A 22965-nucleotide genomic window follows, 5' to 3' on the forward strand; every position below is an offset into this window, starting at 1 on the left:
ATGGTGGTAACCGTATTTAGCCCAAAAATAACTGAAAAGAAAAAAAAGAAAGCCACACGTCGTGTGTATATATATATATATATATAGTTGGACAAAAATTTCTTACAAATCGGTTTCATATATAAAAGTGACATGTGTCTTTTAAGCATGTGAGAATCACATTTTTTTTTTAATAACATGTGCTTATCACATGTATTTTTAATAGCATTAATAAAAAATATGTGATTCGTACGTACTTAAAGGACACATGTCACTTTTATACGTGGATCGTAAAAAAATTTTTAAAAATCACTTTGTTGGAAATTTTTGTCCTATACAGAATGTGAAGACTAAAGAGCCATCGTTGCGTGAATAATTCCGAAGTTGGACTGTCGGAAGAGGGAAATGGGCATGGAAGTTCAAGTGGCCATGGCCGTGAGAAGCACAGCTATGCATCCTTATACTTCCTCTTCGAAGAAATCATCATCATCACCGAGAGCTCGTAAGGCGTTCAACTTCTACACAAATTCGGCGGCGTGTAGAATTCCTGTTATAAAAGCCATTCAAAGCCCACAAGCACAAGCCCAGGGTTCCACTTTTTCGCCTAGACAGAGACGGCCTCAGAATGTAGACGGAGAGTTCTTCGTTGGTAATTAATTAACTTTTTCATTGACAAAAGAAGAGAAGGGAATAATCCCATTTAAGGAAATCAAACAATGCTTTGTTTTTAAATGGATATTAACATAATAGCGTTATAAGCCTTTTCTGCTGATTATTATTTGATATGTAAACAAATCGAGTTTTCCCTTTGATTTGTTTTGCAGACCACACCTGCATAGACTGTGATACTTGTCGATGGATGGCTCCGGTAATCATAATGGTTTTGATAGGAGGCTTTTTACATATCTACTAATCATAATGGTTTGGATATTGTTTTATTTTGTAATCACTGTAGTCAATATACAAAACTAGCAGAAAACTGTGTCTGGTAAGAGTTTACGTACAAGAAGCTGTGTTTTTAACTCCCTGGTACCTTAATCCTGTAGAACTGTGTTTTGTGGCCTGCTTTCCTACCAAAGAAGCTACCAGGTGTTTTTGTTGTATACAGGTGGTGATCATTACTCGTGAGCATATATGTTCCTCTTGATAATCGTTGTCTGATAATTGCTAATATCTCAATCATCAGTCAATTTTCTGTCAACCAACCTTTAGAAAGATGTTCATTTATCCAGCACCACCCTTTGTGCATTCCTCAATTTTATGGATGATAGCCCAGAATGTTTTACTAGACTTCCTAGGTAAACAGAATATCAAGACCATATTACTCTGATCTCAATGTGTACAGGAATTTGGAGTCAAATCAATGCAAATAGATAATGGAGTTCTCCATTTCCCATATACCTTACTTTGTAGGAAACAGTTCTCCATTTCCTATAAACTTACTTTGTAGCTTGTTTTCCTACATATAGATCTTGGGAGAAATTGATTGCATTATCTCTGTAATGATGAGGTATTGTTTTGAAACTGGGGCTTCTGATGCTCAGAAGTCTGGACAATTCCCATTCTGTTTGAGTGAGTTCACCTAAAATGGCCATTTAATTTGTTCCTCATGTTATCAGTAAGTTTTTGGTACCATAGTCATGAATGCCTCAAGATGCTAATTAAGTGCCAGTGGCTGAAGATGATGGGAATAATTCAATACTTTTATCAACTGACATGCAGCATTTGATTTATTGGCTCTCCCGATTGGCATCCTTTTCCTATATGAAACTGTCAGAATCTTTATGGCGTGAATATCTGCCACACTTCCCTTTTATCATCCAGAAAGTTCTGTAGTAATCATTTTTTTTTGGTTTGTTTTTATTTTCCTCTTCATAATGGATCTTCTTTGTTTATAAGGTTTATGATCATTCTGGAATAATGCCTTTGATAATGGCCATGAATTTCTTGATCTTCACAGCAAGTCTTCACTCGAGTTGATGAACTCTCTGCAGTTTTCAAACAGCCAACTTGTGAGGAGGAACGGCTAAAAGCTCTACAGGTGCTTCTTGCAATTGGTTTATATTTCTCATTGCCCTCATTTTTACCTGTTAGCAGATTTTTTTTTTTTAAAAAAAAAAAATTCATATATACACTTCTTAATATTCTGTTTTTCCTTGACTTCTCCCTCTTTTGTTTGTTTTCTTTTTCTTTCTCAGCATTATAGTTAGGCTTCTTAATGGGATTTTGGTTGAGATTTGATGTAAAGGGTTTAGGTATGAAAAAAATTGGATCTTGATATCTATAGTGCTACTGAAATTAGGAAGAAGGTTGAAGAATTTTCTGGCAGCGAGGGGAAGACAATTATACATTAAAAGCTCAAAAAAGCTGCTGAAACTTTTTGTCATATTAGATATAAGCCTTTGTAGAGGTTATTCACAATGTTTTTCCTATAAAGACTAGGATTGGTAAAATACGTTGTCCATTCCTACTGTTTCCTCATTTTCTTGGAAGAGTAATTGGAGAGTTAGGGCTCCTTCGAGAGTAGCATTCTTTGTGTTAACAACCATGTGTCAGTAATTGTTGTTAAATGACACTTTTTCCTCATAAACTACTAGCCATGTGTCACTTGCCCCTTAAAATTTAACTAAGTGCAACTCGGACCATATTTTGAAGTTCTGTCGTCAATTTGTCCTCTTTGTCCAAATCAACCATCAAGTAGGACTGAAAAATATGTGAAATAACTAAATTGCCCATTTATGTGAAAAATGGAATCTTAAACATTAAAAAAGTTATCAATTCCATTCTCAAATCCCCTAACATTGATTTTCAACATAAAAGATAAAACATAACCCCAAGGGATTGGCTCAAGTGGTGAGGGTCTTGGTCTTTGTGGTAGTTCCATGAGGTCTAAGGTTCAAATCCTCTTGGGTGCAAACAATTCTTTCAGGCCAGCCCGCTAGCAAAGCTGAAGTATTACCCAATCCGTGTGGAGGGGGCGCTTTACACGGGTCCAAGGTTTATCTGACAATGATGGGTACATGAAGTGGCCCTACCTTGGAGGGGTTCCTTGTCATTAAAAAAAAAGAAAAAGAAGAAGATAAAAACGTTTTTGTGCCTAAACAAATATACAATGAACATGCTTGTCAAAGGCAATTTAGTTATTTCACAAACTTTTCTATCCAACTTAATGACTGATTTGGACGGAAGAAGAAAACTAACACTGAACCTTTAAAATAAGGTCGGTGTTGCACCGAGTTAAAATTTATAGAGGGAAATGAAATAAGGGTGGTAGTTTGTGAGAGGGAAGTGTCATTTACCAAAGAAAAAAAAAATGCAAACTTGGTTTTATAGAATTCTCCCCCTGATTTTTTTTTTTCCTTATGGTATTTTAGAATTCGGTTTATTTCATAATAGCAGCACAAAACTAACTGTTCATCTTAAATCGTTGGTGTCTCTTAGGCCTTGCTTTCATGTCCAACAAGCTCAATTCATACAGAGAAACCTGCTTCTGATATTCGACAAGTGCAGAAGACATTCCCACTTCCAATAGATGAGCAAAGAATTCCAGTAAATCCTTTTTTTTTTCTTTTTTTTTTTGTTCTTGCCAGTTCATTATTTTACATTATTAGTTGACAGGCATTTGTGTTATTCACGTAGTAAATAGTAAGCATTCTTGAAAGTATCATGTCTTTCCATTTGTGGTTTCTTAGTAGACATAAAAAATATATGTGGAATATTTTGAAAGAAATATTTTTCTAGCCCATAGGTCTTGTCTCAGTGGTAAATGCTGGGGTGGGTTTGGGGTAGGTCCTAGATTCGATTTGTAATAGTTGAACCATGAACAAAATATGCTAGCATGAGATAAACCTCGCAAGCGCCAAAAAAATACCCACTGATAAAACAAATTGTGAGAAAGATAGCTTCTAACTGCTACCAAAAAGATTTCTGCTTTCCTATTGTGTATGCTCAGCAAAATCCTTTGTTTGTGATCTTTGAATATCAATTATCATCTGGCTGTTTAGCATTTTCAATAGAATACAAGTCCACAAGGGTAATTTTTGGTGAAAAGACTTGGTGGTAATTACTAAAATTGAGTGGTAGAACACACATTTTACAGTAATTCTCTGAGGAAAGCAGTCAAGGTAAAATACAGGTTTTTGGAGTGTTCAACTGCGTTTCTTGACCTTAAAGATGCAGAAGGGAGTTACTTTCTCCTGGATCAACTTACAAGCAACACCAAGCCAGTTTCTTAGTACATTGTGTTAAGACGCAAACCATCATTTCCTTGATAAATGATATTTCTCTTCTTCATCTTCTTTATATTTTTTCTTTGTGATTTTTTTCTCCAACTGAATCATCAGAGTTGCGTAATGGTTTCAGGGTGTTTATCACTGTGGTTATCATTCTGAGAAATCTTACGGGGCAACTTCTTATTTGATTGTTCATCCTGAAGGAAATATACTTGTAGACAGGTTTTTTTTTTTTTTTTTTTTTTTTTTTTTTATTTTTTATTTTTATTTTGCAGATAAATGAGATACTTTTAACAGTAAAAACACATAAGAAGTTTTGGAAATATGCGCAAGAATGAAGGCTACAAGATCCTTTTTTTTTTTTTTTTTTTTTAATATGTATATTAGTCATCTTAGGTGGAAAAATTTGTGGATAAGTTCTCTATTTTGTTGTTCTGCAGCCCGAGATTCACAGAGAGACTTGCACATAATATTGAGATGCTGGGTGGGGCACGTTACATGTTTCTAACCCACAAGTATGATGACGTGACCTAAATGTAAACCTAGATGTAAGACTGTATCTAAAGTGTTTCCAGATGATATTGATATATGTTTTGATGGCAGGGATGACATAGCAGATCATGAGAGGTGGTCGAAGCGGCTCAGTTGTGATAGAGTTCTGCACTCACTAGATGTACCTTTCACTTTCTTACCCTTTAATATTTCCTTTTATTTTTTTATGTACTTACATTTGTTCCTCTCTCGTGAAGTTTTAGTGAATCCTTCTCAGGGATGTGCAATTTTTGGGTTATTTGTTAGGAATTCTGATGAAGATCTTCAATAATGAGAATATAAAGAGAACTATGGGGGCAAAATATACTGTCTTTGGGGCACTTTGTCTCCTTGCACCACCAATGTTATGCTTTTCCATTTTTTTTTTCCTACTTGAGGAATGGCTTGAATCTAGGACTTTCCCTCCTTGCACTAAGAGCAATAGGAGTTTGGAATAAACACCAGTGCAAACATTTCAGAAAAAAAAAAGGGGTGGGGGGGAAAGAAGGGTGGAAAATTGAATCTTTAAAGCAGCCATAGGCTGCTTCTTGTCTATTGGTTTAAGTAATTGTTGAACGCAGGGCTGCATTCTCCCCTTCCCGTGGTGGTTTCTAAGCCTTTTCAATGTTACTATAGGAGGGTGAAGGAACTGAGGGACGGACAATCTGTGAAGTGGAATGATGTGCTATTTTCTGATTCCCTGGAAGCCGCGAAGATGACTGTTGGGCCGTTGGCTATGCTGATAAGAGGGTTACGGTTGTAGAGCCGCCAGCGAAGAAGGTGGTAGAGCCTCCTGCGAAGAAAAGAAGATAGAGACTCTAGTGAAACAGGGCCTCTTTAGGAAGGGGTTTCTCAACCTTCCCCCGATAGTTTCAGTCCCTCCTGCGTCGCTTCAGGAGGTCAACAATGTCAGGGTGGTAGGTCCTTCCTCCCCTCCGAGGTTGCATAAATGGTTTCTCCCAATCCTAGAATTGGCCAGTCGGTTTTGATCATAATGGGGAGATTGTGGTTTGGGAGGAGGAAGATGATTATTGGGATGGATTGCCCTTAGATTGGGCGATGGATGGGGATTTTGGGGAGGAGGCCATAGCAATTTGGGATGCCATGGAAGAGGAATTCCAGTTGGATTTGATGATTGTGCGCCAGAAGTCTAAAGGAAAAATTCATCAATTATGGCGACGCGAAAGATTTCTCTAGGCGTAGGAAAGGCAAGGCACACTTGATGTAGGCTAGTTGTGCCTTGGCGGGTGGTGGGTTGTCATGTTCCTAGTTGGGTCCTTTTGTAGTTTGTTTTTGGGTTTTTTTTCGTCTTCTGGGGCCTGGGTTTTGTGGGTTAGCTTTGGTTGTTCCTGTGTATACTTCATGTGTACTTAGGGGTGCCTTACGCTTTCATTAATAAAGTTTTCTTACTTATCAAAAAAATTGTTGAACACAGGGACAGAAGCATGTCATATGTTGGACAAGTTGAGGAAAGTTTGCATCTGATTGATTTTATTCATGAACATCAATGTCAAACTAACATATCATTTGTGTCCTGGTCTTGCCAGGTTGAAGGTTCTACTGCAAACGTAGAGATAAAGCTAGAGGGGAGTGGTCCCTGGAGCCTTGGCCAGGATATCCAACTTATATACACTCCAGGCCACACAGAAGTAAGTTTATGGATGTATTGTTTATTTATTTTTTTATAAGTAAATTATTAAATAAATGCATAAAAAGGGACACAACCCTAGTACATAGGAGGTACACAAAAGAAACACTATATAGCATCTAAAATTTAAGAGATCAAAAGATCAATAAACTCCAAAAAAATTGAAAAAGAGAAACAACTACCAAAAGCCAGCCAATTGTGTAGAGAATGTGAAAGCACAAGCTTCAATTCCAACACCCATCCCTCACACCCTTCAAAGCTTCGAGTGTTTCTCTCCCTCCAAATAACTACATAAGGTACAAGGGAATTGTGTTCTAAATATTGCTACCATGATGCCTTCCAAAGTGTCCTTCCAATTTGTAGGTAAAAAGCTGCCAATGAGCTTTAGCTCAAATAGTACTTTCTCCCTTTGTAGCAATGATCTCCTCTCCAGTGACATTTTCGTTTAAGTTATCTTTCCTTGGCCAAACTCAAGTCAGCAATCCCTGCATTGAGCCATGTGTCTAGTTTAGAGTGTGAAGTGTGTCAGTTAGGAAACATCATCGAAAGTTCCTTCCTGAGTAGTAGTCATAGTCGTCAGTCTGAGTCTTTTGATGTAGTCCATACGGACGCCATATGGGGTCCTTCCTGCATTTCTACTTTGAATAGATTTCTTTATTTTGTTATACGACATGGTTGTTTTTAATGAAAGAGAGATCTGAGTTACCTCATATGTTTTTTCTAAATTATATAATGAAATTCTTGTTCATTTTAATAAGCGTATTAAGGCTCTTTGCTCTGAAAATGCATTAGAATATACTCAGTCTGTTATGAGATCTTTTTGTGGTGATCATGGTAAAGATAACAATGTTCTTACAATGCCCAAGATCAAGTTATCCATCTAAGGGCATTTTAGAAAAATTATTATGGTATATTATTTCATTAAAACGCATGCCAATTCGGTCCCTCTCACCTGTACATAAGATAGATCATCACCATCCAGAGAGCACAAAACTGATGCCCTCTGAATATCTTTTGCATTCAGTAATCTGGATTGTTCATCCATTAAAGATGCAGCTCAACACTGCTCAGAATACTTCCATGTAAAACCCGCTAGAGTGCTGCCCAGAATTACACCATCCAATTTGGATTTCTAGATCTGTTGTATATTCTTCTTACTTTTGGATATTGGATATGGCTTCACCTTTTCTGAATGACCTTGCCCTTATATTGGATATGGCTTCCTAACTTCCTATTTATCAATTGATATTGCCTCATTCATCTGATTTTGGCAATGACCTTGCCATTATATTCTGGAGAAATTGGCCTCTTCATTGTATTGCCTTTGTTTATACTATCAATCACACAACCGTAACTTCTAAAAATTGAGGTGCATTAACAAACACTAAACTGGGCTCATTATTCTATTTCCCATGTGATTGCACAGGGATCGGTCTGCTTATTTTATAAGTCACTCAAGATTTTGTTCACGGGGGACCATCTGGCCACGACAGAATCTGGGCTGAGCATTTTTGAGAAGTACAATCAATGTTCAGGTAGGAATGGTAGATAATTTCACAAGAATTTTTTGTAGATATTTAGTGGATAGAGCCAATATGGTGTAACAATCTTTGGAGAAAAATCAATGATCTTGATATGATAAATCCATTTGAGGAGGTCCATGTCTTGGCCTAGAAGATCATCTTCTTAGCTGAATCTAATTATTGATGGCTCTTTTCCTATCCATCTACTGAAATTGTTCTTCAATGATGATTACTTATTAATTTTTGTTTTAATTGTTGTTTCTTTTGCAGTTTCCCTGCAACTGAACAGCATTCTCGATCTGTTAGACTTGGACTTCAAGTGGGTACTACCCGGTTAGTATTTCTTGTCATTTACATGAAACCACTCGAAAAAACATTCGTTCTTTAGTTTTTGTTTCCCTTTTATTTTGTTATTACTTTTCACGCATCCAACTAATCACTCCATTTCACATCTGCAATTACAAGAAAATGCATGTATTTCGTATAATCCTTGTCGTTTATTTCTAATTACAGAACTGGTTTGTCGGTTTTCATATTCACATTTATCACATCAATGCCACTTGTGATGTTCAATCTAAGAGGTTAAATCCAATTGCAGGTCATGGAAGGAGAGTTGAATTTAAAGATCACCAGGAGAAAAATTCAACTCTGGAGGCCTTTGTGCAGAACAAGTCCACTCAATTACCATAAACAGAATACTTTTATACCAGTACGTACAATGTATATACGAGTACGCAAAACGGACTAAAAGTTCCCAACCCTGTGGGGTTGTGTTTATTGTAAAATTATTGTGTAACAAGAAGAAAAAACCCCACAAATCTATTGGCTCAAAACAAGCCTCAAACTCTCCAATTCCAGCCATTTTCCATCCAAGCAGCCAAAACGCTGCGTTCAACCGTTCCAGCAAAGAGAATTTGTTCGGGATTTGCCTCAGAAATGGAAGTCATGTATGCTGTTTTCACGTTCTTGATATCGTCTTCAATTTGGAGTAGGAAAAGGGTTTTCTACTTTGGATGAAAGTGAGGAGGCCACGTTCCAAACCATCAAGATGGAAATTTTAGATGCCATCTCCAAAATCTTTGAAAACGTTGGAGAGAATCTTTCATTTGAATTTTCTTTCTTTTTTTCTCTCTCTCTCTCTCTCTCTCCCCCCTCTTTTTTTTTTTTAGGTCGAAAGCTAAATCAACGCAATAGCTTGTTTCTTTATGTCCTCCGATTTTTTTTCTGCCATTATTTGGGAAAATATCCTTAACATAAGAAATGTAAGAAAATATATTTTTATCTTACAATGCTGTCATGGTAGTTTCAACCAATCCAATCAGTGTTTGTTTTTAAAAAAAAAAATAAAAATCAAAGAATCAATGGGAGCTGTCAAATACCTCTGATGTGTATGTATCTTACCTTGTAACGTGAAAAAGGGTGTCCAGTCTACATGCATCATAACAAACTTCTATATTTACATGGAGTGAGGTAAGAAGTGCATAGATCAAAAGATGAGCATCCTCTATTCCTCTTACATGTAAAGAGAGGTTTCGCTATGATAGAATCTACGGAGGGTTCATATGCCACCATGGTATATATGGAATGATAAACAAATTGGAATCTCAAGGCACCAATTTTCCTTGTGCCCTACCGCTGTCAGAACCTTACGATAATGGCCAAGGATGTTGTGTTGGTGGGTATGGTTCCTCCCTCGTCATAAACACTCTCTCCTTTGAGCTGTCTACTTGTAGATCCATTCATCTGCACGGCCTCCTGACTCATCCATGTCTATAAAAATGCTAACTGCCTGCAGCAAATGACAAATGACGTAGACAAAATAAATGGGTAATCAACAAAATCTTGGACAACTTCAGGTCAAGCAAGTGACTCTTTTCCCCCCTCCCTTTAAGCTCTGTCCAATTTCATATATTCTATCGTATAAACTGAGAAGTGTTCACTGTAGGCTGGCTTTGAGTTCCAGTGTTTACAATATATGGAGAGCTAGAAATGAGATTTAAGTAAAATGGAAGACCAAAAACAGAGGAGCAGATTCTTAGAAGTATTTTCTGAGAGGTTCGGTCTAGAATCTCCAGCAAAGGCAATTTCAAGAAGAATGAGGAGAATGTTAATATTTGCCTAAATTGGAACATTGATTTGTCTTTACTGGTTTGATACCAGTGTGTTGTCTGTCTCTGGTTGTAGCCACAGAGTTGTGTTTTGCTCTTGTGGTGTTGTTTCTGTGTGTTTGGTGAAACGTTGTTTGTACTGTTGTTGTTAGTTGTTAGTTGTTAATAAAATTGCTCACTTATTCATCAAAAAATACATATTCCATCGGATAAAACTCATCTTTTTTAGTGAGAGCTACAGCCTACATTCTTTTTGAGTTTACCTTTCTCCTAGACTGCAAATGCCTAAAATACATAGCAATATAATAGTTCAAAGCTAGGTCTAAAGAAATATAAAGGTGCGGTTGGAGCAGGGAGGATGGGGTGTGATGTCTAAATAAATACAGTGATGATATGGTGAAGAAAAGCATCAGTCTTATCTCTTGCTTTCTCTGCACAACTTGCTAGCTTCTAATTTAGGAGTTTTGAGGCTAAATTTTGAGAAAAACACTTCAGTAGACTAATTTGCCTTAACCAAGCATTTAGGCTTTAAATGAACAATGAATATATAGAAATCATTTTTTTTTTATAAGTAATGAATATATAGAAATCATTGGACCATATTTTTACCTTTCCTATCCGAGGCCGCTCTTTCAACTTAGCTAGGCTGTTTCGAATATGTGAGACAGCTCCCCAACATCTCAACATGTTTGCCACATCATCAAGCCTCAGAAGATACTCCTCTTCAGTCAGCGGAAAGGATCTCTAAAAGAACAAGGTAATTGGAACATGCCCAAATAGGAATAAATAACCTCTAAACATTCAAGCAGTTGTGCTGTGGACCATATGGTTGGTGCCAATAACTTTGATTAACTATGTTAACTTGAATTATTGAAACTCACAACTTTCAAGCTAAAGTCAGAGATTTGGACTTGTATGTGTAAGGATGACCCATAGAATGGCAACAAAAAAGGGCTGACTGGGAAGAAACAGTAATATGTAACTTTATTAGACAATCCTTTTACTAATTTGGCTATCATTTCATTGACAACTCAACTGCAGAGACACTACTAACAGTAATGATATGGCTTCTACTTTTGTCGTCCTCTTTTTGGTATCTTCTTTGCTGAGCTCCAGGCAGATGGTTAAATAACATTTAATTTTATTGGAGGTTCAGGTTCATGAATCATGTTCATATTTATATGCAGTATTCAAGTTTAAAATAAACATGTTATTCTTGAATTTAAATTCAACTGAAAACACCTCTTCCAAATTGGTCAAAAAATAAATATAAGAAATCTGAATTAACATATATGCACATCGCCTATGAAACAAGTTTTGTGAAGCTCGTCATTCTCCAAAAATTTGAAGATGTTCTATGCATTCTGAAACTTGACTTAAGTGATAATGATGTTACCCTAGTTCATTTAATAAGAATAGATTTGTAGAACAAGAATTTGCATACCTGCTCCACGTACTTCCACATCACATTCAAAGCAAGAAGATTTCTTCCCATGAACTCCTAGAGAAGGTCAAGCAAAAGTAACATGTGAAATGCCAAATTTTTTTTTGAAAATAATCATCTACGGGTAATAGGAACAGAGAACAGTAAGACTATTTTTTGGAGCAGGAAAAATCATGACCAACATGTGTTAATAAATCCTCAAAAGATTATACTGTACAATTTCGATACAGATCTTATGATGAATGTTCACATAAATTAGGGTTTGAAGAGGTATGAATTAATTGGATTCCAGATTTGATAACAAAAAGAGAAACGTTATCCATACGATCAATCATCTTCCACCAACATAAACTGCATTATTATGTTTAGATAAAAAAAAAAAAATTGTGTTTATTTAACTGCATAACCATTCAGCAAGCGAGTACAATTTATATAGATATTTTATTAGTAAAGCTAAACAAAAGGTACAGATATTAGCATTCCCATACAAAAAGATAGGGACTGATGCTGATCTTGGAGTTAGCCTATCGTGACTGAAAATTCAGTTTTCATTTCTCAAAGTCATTCTCACACTAAATATTGCTCCACAATACATATCCTTAAAGGCATCAATTTACTTGAGAGGAATTCCTTTATATTCTAAAAGCCTACGACAATAACTTCCTAATAACTTTATCTATATGCTTTCTCAAAGTCAATGGAAACTACAGTAAGCTCCAAGTAAGTAGATAAATGCCATCGAAAATGTTAACAGTATCATGTAACTGAATCTACAAAACTGTTGTTCTATATCTTTTAATCGATGCTTAATCACTCCCTCCTAAAATTTTATGAAGTAGGTTATAAATTTGATCCCACATTAATTGGTGCAACTCTCAGTAACACTTTAGTTCGATAAATACTAATTAAGCTACTTTTCCTCCTCTCATCAAGCATCTTCTTAGTCCTTAGAACTATATTAAAGCAATTATCAGCACATAGTGCTCACATTCAAGACATGTCCAAGGTCCTATAGAAATTACATAAATTCCCACAGCATTCCTTCTTCCATTTTCTTCATAACATCTAACACTTAGGATTTCTGGGTGCATTGTGCAAACTCACTATATCTATTCTCATTAATTTATATTAGTACCCCATCTTCCATCCCAAGAACTGTTATGTGCACACTTGTCTGAAGCCTAAGTCTAGAGAGTTCGATGCTGTTCTACGTGGGACAAGTAGAGTTGATATAACTCATCATGGGACACGTGTTGGGATTGCATGGGAACAGCTAGGTGAAGTTAAAGACAGCTGGGTGTTATCTTAATTAGAGTGCACGTGTGTTTCTTTAGTTACTGTTGTTTATGTTGTGTTTGTGTCCCTGTTTCTGTTATTGTGGAGTCTGTTATTTCCCTAAATGGATGCTGCCAATTGTCCTCTTCTCCTAAAGATGTGGATCATGGGTACAGCAGGTATTGTAGTGATTGTTAGTGGAGTTAGTGGGTTAGTATGTGCGCAACAATAGGCAGTGCCGCAGTGGTGGTTAATGCGCAGCAGTTATCTAGGTAGTGGGTGTTTTCAGTTGCGTTCTAGCTTGTATTTATATCTGTTTATCATATTGAATAGATTATCAGAAAATTACCAAGTTAAAGCAGGAGGTGTGACCCCTCGAAGTGTCAATCTATCATTTTCTTTTATCTTTTACTTACCTTGCAAAACAGGCTCATAGCAAGTGGTATCAGAGCCGCGTTCCTGCGACAATGGCGGAAGGAACTCGCTACACCCACCTTGCCGATTCCGTAGCAGCTAATAGACAGGAAACATCCCAGCTTGCTGCAACTGTAGCAGCTAATAGACAAGAGACAGCCAGCCACTCGGAGCTCATGAAGACTATGTTGGAGAAGCTAGGTAACTTGTCTGACTCTGTTAATACTTTAGTTGCCAATAGCCAAAACCAAAACCCAATTCAGAATAGTGAAGCCCAAGGCACCCCCAACAGGGAAAACAATGGAGAAAAAAATAAGGAAAGTCAGGGGGAGAAGAGTAGGGAGAATCAAGGGGAGACTAGTGGGGTTCCTAAGACCGAGCAGAGTGGTTACACTGAAGGAGGAGTCCAGACCCGACTAGTGAAGTTAGATTTCCCTAGGTTTGATGGATCCGAGCCAATAAATTGGATTCTTAAAGCTCAACAATTTTACTCATATAACCAGACTCCAGAACACCAAAAGGTCTCCATTGCTGCCTTCCACATGGAGGGAAGAGCTCTCACATGGTACCATTGGTTGATGGATGCTGGCTATGTAGGAGGATGGGAAGACTTTGTGAGTGCCCTCAAAACCAGATTTGCCCCTTCTGCTTTTGATGACCCCGTAGGAGCCTTTACCAAACTCAAACAATCCTCAACTGTAGAAGACTACCAAACCCAATTTGAAATCCTCTCTAACAAGATCCAAGGGTTAAGTGAGGAGTTCAAGGTTAGTTCTTTCTTAAGTGGGCTGAAAGAGGAGATCCGAATTACAGTTACCATGTTGAAGCCTAAAGATCTGACTACTGCCTTCGGGCTAGCCAGATTACAGGAAGAAGAAGTGAAGTTGAGAAGCAGGGGTAACAAGTATTAAGCTTGGGGAACAGGTTCTCAGAATTATACCAAAATGGCCACCACCTCAAACACCCCCCGAATCACTGCCCCTAACCAACCAGATAACCGCAGCCTTACCCCTTCCTATCCTTCAAACCTCAACCGAAGATCTAGTATTCCCATCAAAAGGTTAACCCCAGCCCAAATGCAGGAAAGGAGAGAAAAAGGGCTATGCTATAACTGTGATGAAAAATTCCAAACAGGTCATAGGTGCAATCGACCAAGGCTGTTCTTGCTGGAAGGAGTAGAATTGGAGGAACCTGAAGAAATAAGGGTAGAGGAGGTAGTGCAGGAGGAGGAAGCTGAAATTGAAACAAAGGAAGCTGAGCTGCTAGGCATCTCTTTATATGCCTTGGCTGGAGCAGTGGCACCTCAAACCATGAGGTTGGAAGGAAAAATAGGAGTTCAACAAGTGGTGATCCTCATAGACACCGGCAGTACCCACAATTTTGTGGATCAACAACTAGCCAAGAGACTCCACCTTCCTGTTGAGGAAAGGAATCAGTTATCAGTAATGGTGGCCAATGGGGAGAAGGTTCCTTGTCCAGGTTGCTGTGTGGCTGTCACGTTCAACTTACAAGGACATGAATTCCAGACCAACTTGTATCTTCTGACTCTTGGTGGCTGTGACATGGTGCTAGGAGTTGACTGGTTGAGCACTTTGGGTCCCATCTTGTGGGATTTCATTAAACTCACTATGAAGTTCAAGCATTGCACCTGAGAAGTCACCTTGCAAGGTCTGAATCCGGCTGCAACTATTCTGGAGGTGGAAGAGGATTTACCTAAGAAGGCAGGAGCGGAACATAAGGGTATTTGGCTGCAGCTCCTAGGAGCAGAACCCCCACGGGCTCAAAAGTTGCAACATCCAGCAATAGCTGAATTGCTGGAAGGATTCAAGGGGATCTTCCAGGAGCCGACTGGATTGCCACCCACCAGAAGTTTTGATCACAAGATTCAGCTGACAGAAGGAGCTTCACCTACTTGTGTTAGGCCTTACAGGTATCCATATTACCAGAAGGAAGAAATTGAGAAGTTAGTGAGGGAGATGCTGTCAACAGGGATCATAAGACCAAGCCAAAGTCCCTACTCATCACGTGTGTTGCTAGTGAGGAAGGCTGATGGAAGCTGGAGACTATGTGTCGACTATAGAGCACTAAACAAAAGCACCATCAAAGATAAGTTTCCAATACCTAACATTGATGAGCTTTTAGATGAGTTACATGGGTCTGTCATTTTTTCTAAGTTAGACCTTAGGTCTGGCTTCCACCAAATTAGAATGTGTAGTGAGGATATACCAAAATCAGCCTTTAGAACTCATGAGGGACATTATGAGTTCCTAGTCATGCCCTTTGGATTGACTAATGCAAACCTCAACTTTTCAGGGTCTTATGAATGATATATTCAGGCCTTATTTAAGGAAGTTTGTTTTAGTGTTCTTTGATGACATCTTAATCTACAGTAAGAGTCCCCAAGATCACTTAAAACACTTGAGAGCAGTTCTTGAGATGCTACAGCAACACCTATTATATGCCAAAATGTCAAAGTGCCATTTTGGGTGCCAGGAAGTGGAGTATCTAGGACACATTATCTCAGAAGAAGGAGTGAAGGCTGACCCTTCTAAGATTGAAGCTATGCTTAATTGGCCGGTTCCTCACACCATCAAGGCCTTGAGGGGATTTTTGGGATTGACAGGGTACTATAGGAAGTTTGTAAAGGGGTATGGGGGAATAGCTGCACCCCTGACTAATCTCCTAAGGAAGAATTCCTTTAAGTGGAATGAAGAGGCAGAACATGCCTTTAACTCCCTTAAGGAAGCCATGACAACTCCACCAGTTCTAGGGTTGCCAGATTTTTCCAAACCCTTTGTTATAGAGTGTGATGCTTCTGGGGGAGGAATAGGAGCTGTTTTGATGCAATCTGGCCAGCCACTAGCCTATCTTAGCCAAGGGCTCAAGGGTAAGAATTTGAGCTTGTCAACCTATGAGAAAGAATTACTTGCCCTAGTTATGGCAATCAGGAAGTGGAGACACTACCTACTCGGGCACAATTTTAAGGTAAGAACTGACCAACAAGCTCTGAAATACTTATTGGAGCAAAGGATTGGCACCCCTGCCCAGCAGAAATGGGTATCCAAGCTCCTGGGATTCGATTTCACAGTGGAGTACAAGAAAGGAAGGGAGAATCGAGCTGCAGATGCATTGTCCAGGAAGGATTGGCCTGAAGAAGGATCAGAAGATAACATGCCAGCAATTGATTCAGGGAAGCAAGGACCAGCAGCCACAGACCAAGAAGAGTTCACCATGATTACTCAGGCCATAAGCACGGTCCAACCCACTTGGACCCGAGAGCTTACCAATATCTATCCAGAAGATCAGCAGCTTCAACAACTCATTCAACAATTCCAGCAAGGAGAGTTGGACCCAGTGAAATATCAGTACCACTAGGGGCTCCTTTTTTATAAGGGACGTATCCATTTGGGCAACTTGAAGACCTTCCAGCAGTAGGTGCTGCAACAGTTCCACAGCCATCCATTAGCAGGGCATATGGGGGCTCACAAAACTTCTTCTCGGCTCAAGAAAGAATTCTACTGGCCTGGTATGCGACAGGAGGTCCGAAGATTCATCAGGGAATGTGAGGTGTGCCAGCGCAATAAGGCAGAAAATGCCCACCTTGCCGGGTTGCTTCAGCCATTGCCAATACCGGAACAAAATTGGACAGAGGTGAGTATGGATTTTATTGAGGGCTTACCTAACTCTCAAGGAAAGGATGTGGTTCTGGTTGTGATTGACAGGTTGAGCAAGTATGCTCATTTTGTACCCCTAAGCCATCCATATTCAGCAATCTCAGTGGCCCAAACCTTTGTGGATCACATCTTCAAGCTCCATGGGTTGCCCAAGTCAATTGTCAGTGATCGAGATCCTTTGTTCACCAGCCTCTTTTGGAAGGAGCTTTTCCGAGTTACAGGAACAGAGTTGCTTATGAGCTCGGCTTATCACCCTCAGACCGACGGTCAGACTGAAGTGATGAATAAGGGGTTGGAAGCCTACCTGCGGAGCTTCACTGGGGACCGTCCACGAGACTGGATGCGGTGGATTTCCTTGGCCGAGTGGTCTTACAACACCTCAGTGCACACCTCCACCAAAATCAGCCCTTTTGAAGCTGTTTATGGCTACCCTTCACCACGTTTAATGCCCTTTGAAGTAGGGACCACTAAAGTGCAAGCTGTAGAAGAAGAACTGAAAAGCCGTGACTTTATTTTGAAGCTCCTCAAGGAAAACCTTCACGAAGCTCAAACCAGGATGAAACATTACGCTGATCAGTCCCAAACCTTCCGGGAATTTGAAGTAGGTGACTGGGTATTCCTTCGACTTAGACCGTACCGCCAGATGTCGGTCTCTCTCCGCCGTAATCTCAAGCTGTCGCCGAGGTACTACGGCCCCTTCCAAGTAGTCCAAAAAATAGGATCAGTTGCTTACAAACTCGGCTTGCCTTCCAGCTCCCGTATTTACCCTATTTTCCATGTATCACACCTCAAAAGGAAACTGGGAGACACAATCACTCCATTGCCAGACCTACCAGTCCTTACTTCAGAAGGTCCCCTTGCGCCGGAGCCAGAGGCAGTACTAGACAGGCGCTTGAAGAAGAAAGGAAACAGAGCTGGTGCAGAGGTACTTGTACAGTGGAAAGGAACGATTGAGGCTGATGCTACTTGGGAGGATCTGGAGGAGCTGAGGAAATCCTTCCCTGACCTTGTGGGCAAGGTCTTTTGATCAGAGGGGCCATGTTATGTGCACACTTGTCTGAAGCCTAAGTCTAGAGAGTTCGATGCTGTTCTACGTGGGACAAGTAGAGTTGATATAACTCATCATGGGACACGTGTTGGGATTGCATGGGAACAGCTAGGTGAAGTTAAAGACAGCTGGGTGTTATCTTAATTAGAGTGCACGTGTGTTTCTTTAGTTATTGTTGTTTATGTTGTGTTTGTGTCCCTGTTTCTGTTATTGTGGAGTCTGTTATTTCCCTAAATGGATGCTGCCAATTGTCCTCTTCTCCTAAAGATGTGGATCATGGGTACAGCAGGTATTGTAGTGATTGTTAGTGGAGTTAGTGGGTTAGTATGTGCGCAACAATAGGCAGTGCCGCAGTGGTGGTTAATGCGCAGCAGTTATCTAGGTAGTGGGTGTTTTCAGTTGCGTTCTAGCTTGTATTTATATCTGTTTATCATATTGAATAGATTATCAGAAAATTACCAAGTTAAAGCAGGAGGTGTGACCCCTCGAAGTGTCAATCTATCATTTTCTTTTATCTTTTACTTACCTTGCAAAACAGGCTCATAGCAAGAACCTTCTAATCCTTATCTTTGATGCACTTAACACAACTTAAGTCTCTAATTTTTTTCTCTTCTACTCAGGCAAGTTCTTAATGTCTTTTTCTCCATTTTTTTTTTGTTATTTGTTATTATTAAACGAAATATCATTTAAAGCGTAAAAGGTGCAACTCAAGTACACATGGTGTATACAGGAGAAACATCTAGCTAGAAAGAGAGAACAAGTCAAGAAAATCATGAAAGAAATTAAGCAAATTAAGATCTAAAGCGGTTGTCCAATAGTAAAGAGTTAAAAAAAAAAAAAAAGAAAAAAAAAAAGAAGAAGAAGACTTAAGTTCTGCCACTGTCCTCTCACGGTCTCAAAGCTTCTATCATTGTCTCTATTTCTCATGCCTAACTTACCATAAAGTTCGTCAAAAGCCTTGAATTTAGCCTCTCTAACCACCTTTTTGAATTACTTTTTAGCCAATTTGCATTTTTCAAAATTATCCTCATCCCACATTTTTGTAACAATTTTAACACTCTTCTGGACCACTCTTGTAATACAAGTAGTCATCTCATTCCACATTTTATTTGGTATCCTCATCCAGGTTCAGATTAGGTCTTTCTTGTTCTATCTTCAAACACTACTTGTTTTCCTTCTTTCAAGTTCCATGCCTAGTTTTCTGGTGTCTAATTTCTATATTCTTCATTTTCCATCTCCTGATGCAAAAATGTACCACCAATATCTGTTGTGCGGTTCAACTCTCTCCTGGTCTTACTTTGAAATCCTTAGCTAAACCTTGATCCATCTTACAAGTATGAAAGAAACTTATATGATCGATACCCTTGTCTGCTTTTAAAGGCCATTAATTGTGATTCTTTATCTCATAGTACAAGAAATTGCATCAGTTAGTTTAGTAATTGTGAGGAAAGTTCATTTATTGTAATTTCACAACTCAAGAATCATCTGAAATTCTTTTCTCACACCAAAGCACCAACTATACAACACCGGGTAGATAACCACCAGTTGCTGCTAGTCAGTACATTTTGGTATTACAAAAGTGGATACAGTTATCCACAAATAAGAACATGGTACCAAATCAACGAAAATCAAAAGTTAAAGAGCCCAAGTAACAATATAAGTTCATTTAATGCTATCATCTTGCAAACATTGGTAAAAAGAAAATCTAAAGAATAATAAAGACTGTTAGGGCATTTCAATGCCCATGGAACTGAACAAGTTTTAAAGAAGAAACTTAATAATAAAAAATAAAAAAAAAATAAATCCTACTTTAAAAAAAAATAATAAATAAACAAATAAAAAGGAAAGTATAATATTGCTATGCTTGTAGTGCATCTCCAAATTAGCTAATATCATGGCTCTTTTCAAATACAGAAAACATACCTTCTTTATCAGTTGAACATCATAAGACCTCCCATACTTGTTCCTAATAAGGGTTGCAAGGTCTATCCCACTAAAGGCCGAATCATCTGTTCCAACTATTCTTTCGAGATTCTCTCGAAGTATTTCGTTGTTCACCTGAAGAATGTAAACAAAAAGAATATTAGTTTGAAATATTTGATTCTTCCATTTATAACCATGCGTAGATTTGAAAAACGACAAATAAAGCTTTACCATAGATAATTTAAATCACCAATTGTCCTAAAAGCTTAAGCTAATAGGAAGAGATGAATTTAATCATTTAATTTATATTTTAACACTCCCCCTCACATGTGGGCTCAAACTCCTCTTTAATTAGTGAGACCCAACACGTGAGATATTTAATTGAAATGGGAGATGAATGACAGAGAGGAGGTTTGAACTCAAGACTTTTGCTCTGATACTATATTAAATCAAAAGCTTTAGTTAATAGGAAAAGATGAACTTAATCATTTAATTTATATTGTAACAAGATATTAGGGAATGTGATGTTGTCTATTAGCAAGCAAGACAAGAATGGATTAGGAGCCTCTCCATTTTCTTTGAAATGTACAAAGGCCAAGTTTTTATGCCTTGAGATTATGAAATTTTAATCTTCACTGTGAATTAATCTCTGTTATTTCAAAAGAAAATGGAGAGATTCCTTACCCAACAAGAATTTACTTATCAAAAATAATCTTATGGATGTTATATTTCATTTAAGTCATCTCTGTGTAGCTAGTTAGAGCCAAGTGGCTCAAAAGAAATGTAGTTGACAAAGAAACTAAATGTTTTACACAAAACAACATTACATTTCATCTAGAAAATACATCAAGAAGCACAAGTAGTTTTCCAATCCCACAATTATTAAACAAAACCTGAAGCTAGTTCATCAATCAGTGCACTCAAATGCTTGCCCACTCCAAGGTTGGATATAGCATTTTACTGTTTGATGATCTAACTCCTTGTTAAAGTGCTAATACTTGCAACCAGCACCTGGACGATGAAGAAAAGATAAAGCAACCAGTTAACAGAGAGCCGAAATAGCAGAGGACTATAGATGCCAAACATGTTTTTCAAAAAATAATTAATTAATAAAGGCATCAAATAGTTAACATTATTGGTGTTTTTTAGAGTAAAAAAGTAATAATAATTAACCCAAAAAGAGAGAGAAACTGTGAAGCCTCATCGCACATTAATTGTTAATCTATTCATAAAGTGATAGATTCTGACAACCACATTGTGATGAACCCATGAATCTGAAATGAAATTGGGAAATACAGAGTCTATCCATGGTTTTTATGTATTGTCATTTTCACAGCGACAAATTATACAGAAAAGGGGAAAAAGAAAAGAAAAGAAAATGTGAACATACTCCTCCAGTTTCGCCTTTTGTAGATTCTTTGTCATTATTCCCATCTTTTGAGTTATCTGGATCCATGCCATCATCCACCATACTGGATAAGGCCGGCCTGTATTTCTTAACACCTTGACAATATCTACGACCAAGGCATTGGCCATGGATAAAAACTAGTTTTTCCAATCCTCTGGAAGGAGGAAATGGACCAGAGTATCCTGGACATGGAGTTTTACTAAATCTTCCTCTGAGAAGATTCTCCTGAAATCCTAGTGAGCAATTACAATGGTGGCTCGATATACTGCTCATCATATCCTGCAAATCATAGAATCATTCTAAACTTTGTGAGAATCTTCTGAGAGAAGGTCATGAGTATATCTGACAGCGCATATCATTAGACACATAAAAACATAAGATAAACCAAAAGCTGAAACCTTACGATAACAGTTCCTGCCATAGATAACCAAAAAAAATTAAAAATTAAAATTTCCAATACAAGACTTTCATTGTTTTGGACTTGAAATAACCAAACTTCTGAAAAATTTAAATTTGCAATAGAAGATTCTCAACGTTTTGGACTTAAAATAACCAAACTTCCCCACTCACGTGAGTTTAATAGAACCACTTCATCAACTTTACTAGAGTTTTCTCTGTTTTTCTTTGTCTCTTTTTGTCCAGATCCCAAGATAACAAAAAACATTAAGTTGAGAAGTTGATTAAGCTATCTCATCCTCCCATTTTGTCAGATCGCAGATGACAGTATAGTGCACTTTGTACATCCTTTATGCCAAACAGCTAAAACCAATCTTGAAATAACTGAGCTTGTTGAGAGTCTTATTAAATCGCTACTTATCCTATAAACTTAAGCCGATAGAAAATAGTTGATTTAATTATTTAATTAATAATTAAACACTTTCCTCACGTATATGCTAAAACTCGCCGTTAATAAATGCAGACCAACACATAAAATACTTAATTGAAATGAGTAATGAATAACAGAGACAATAATCAAATACAGAACTTTTACTTTAATATCATGTTAACCCAAAAGCTTAAACCGATAAGAAAGAGTTGGTAACACTCTATGTACACACTATGATTAGTTATCATGATTTTCTTCTTGTTTTTGCCCTTTCTACTAAGTGGTTTCCTGAGTGTACTCTTTGTGTGTGGAGTGTCTTACGCTTTTAATGATATTTCAATTGATTATTAAAAAAAAAAAAAAAAAAAAAAGAAGAAGAAGAAAAGAAAGAGTTGGTAACACCCCTTTCAGCTCAAAGACGGTCCTTTCACAATGATAAGACAACTTAAACCAGTGGGGTGGGAAGCATGGTGTGTAAGCTGTACAGTGACAAGGATATAGCTATGATTAAATTTCAAAAGTATGTGATAATTGCTCAGACTTGCCCATTTATCCGGGGCATCTTGTGGCTGATTTACCGAAATTTTCATGACAGATCATGGATTAAGTAGTTTCAAAACTTGAGAAAACTTATCACTGATCTATAATAACGTAATTGTTGATACAACCAACTTCAGTTGATGTTAATGTAAATCACGGACAATTGAGAGAGAGAGAGAGAGAGAGAGAGAGAGAACCTGGTGGTGAGGCAGAGAGAAATGAGAAGCCGGGGGAACTGGTTTTGGATAGAGTAGGAGGGGAGGGGAGGACCTCAGCTTTCAGCGGAGTAACCATCGGCCATCAATTAGTGTAGTGATTCGTATTTTTATAGAAGGATGCAGATAATATAACAGGGACCCCTTTCTTTGGCGTTACTTTGCGCTCGGCTCAAT

The 22965-nt window shown here is 38.0% G+C and overlaps 2 protein-coding genes across 2 annotated transcripts; one reads left to right on the forward strand and one right to left on the reverse strand.

Moving 5' to 3' along the window:
- The first annotated feature begins 335 nt into the window (after positions 1–335).
- On the forward strand, positions 336–8749 carry LOC133870897 (uncharacterized). Its single transcript, XM_062308171.1, has 11 exons — positions 336–628; positions 804–847; positions 1940–2020; positions 3421–3528; positions 4342–4433; positions 4652–4726; positions 4815–4884; positions 6290–6391; positions 7817–7925; positions 8184–8246; positions 8512–8749. Exons 1-11 carry the CDS (start codon positions 385–387, stop codon positions 8601–8603), a joined length of 1080 nt encoding a protein of 359 aa, XP_062164155.1. The 5' UTR covers positions 336–384; the 3' UTR covers positions 8604–8749.
- A 530-nt stretch (positions 8750–9279) lies between these two features.
- Positions 9280–22923, reverse strand: LOC133870906 (uncharacterized). The gene is made up of 6 exons (XM_062308183.1): positions 22771–22923; positions 21190–21486; positions 19800–19934; positions 11466–11522; positions 10631–10765; positions 9280–9702 (listed from the first exon to the last, which is right to left on the reverse strand). The coding sequence occupies exons 2-6, from the start codon at positions 21481–21483 to the stop codon at positions 9637–9639; spliced, it is 687 nt and encodes a 228-aa protein (XP_062164167.1). The 5' UTR covers positions 21484–21486; positions 22771–22923; the 3' UTR covers positions 9280–9636.
- Positions 22924–22965: the final 42 nt, after the last annotated feature.

Source organism: Alnus glutinosa, chromosome 1 (assembly GCF_958979055.1).
Source record: "Alnus glutinosa chromosome 1, dhAlnGlut1.1, whole genome shotgun sequence".
In the NCBI taxonomy this organism is placed as follows: Eukaryota; Viridiplantae; Streptophyta; class Magnoliopsida; order Fagales; family Betulaceae; genus Alnus; species Alnus glutinosa.

Bases quoted from the DNA above. Each gene is read 5' to 3' on its own strand.
- LOC133870906 (XM_062308183.1), bottom strand. From the start codon at position 21,483: ATGATGAGCAGTATATCGAGCCACCATTGTAATTGCTCACTAGGATTT. The intron at 11,523-19,799 runs GTATGTTTTCTG...GACCTTCTCTAG, and splicing joins ATGTTCAACTGATAAAGAAG to GAGTTCATGGGAAGAAATCT. The intron at 9,703-10,630 runs GTAAAAATATGG...CATTTGCTGCAG, and splicing joins AGCGGCCTCGGATAGGAAAG to GCAGTTAGCATTTTTATAGA.
- LOC133870897 (XM_062308171.1), top strand. From the start codon at position 385: ATGGGCATGGAAGTTCAAGTGGCCATGGCCGTGAGAAGCACAGCTATG. The intron at 848-1,939 runs GTAATCATAATG...TGATCTTCACAG, and splicing joins CTTGTCGATGGATGGCTCCG to CAAGTCTTCACTCGAGTTGA. The intron at 6,392-7,816 runs GTAAGTTTATGG...GTGATTGCACAG, and splicing joins ACACTCCAGGCCACACAGAA to GGATCGGTCTGCTTATTTTA.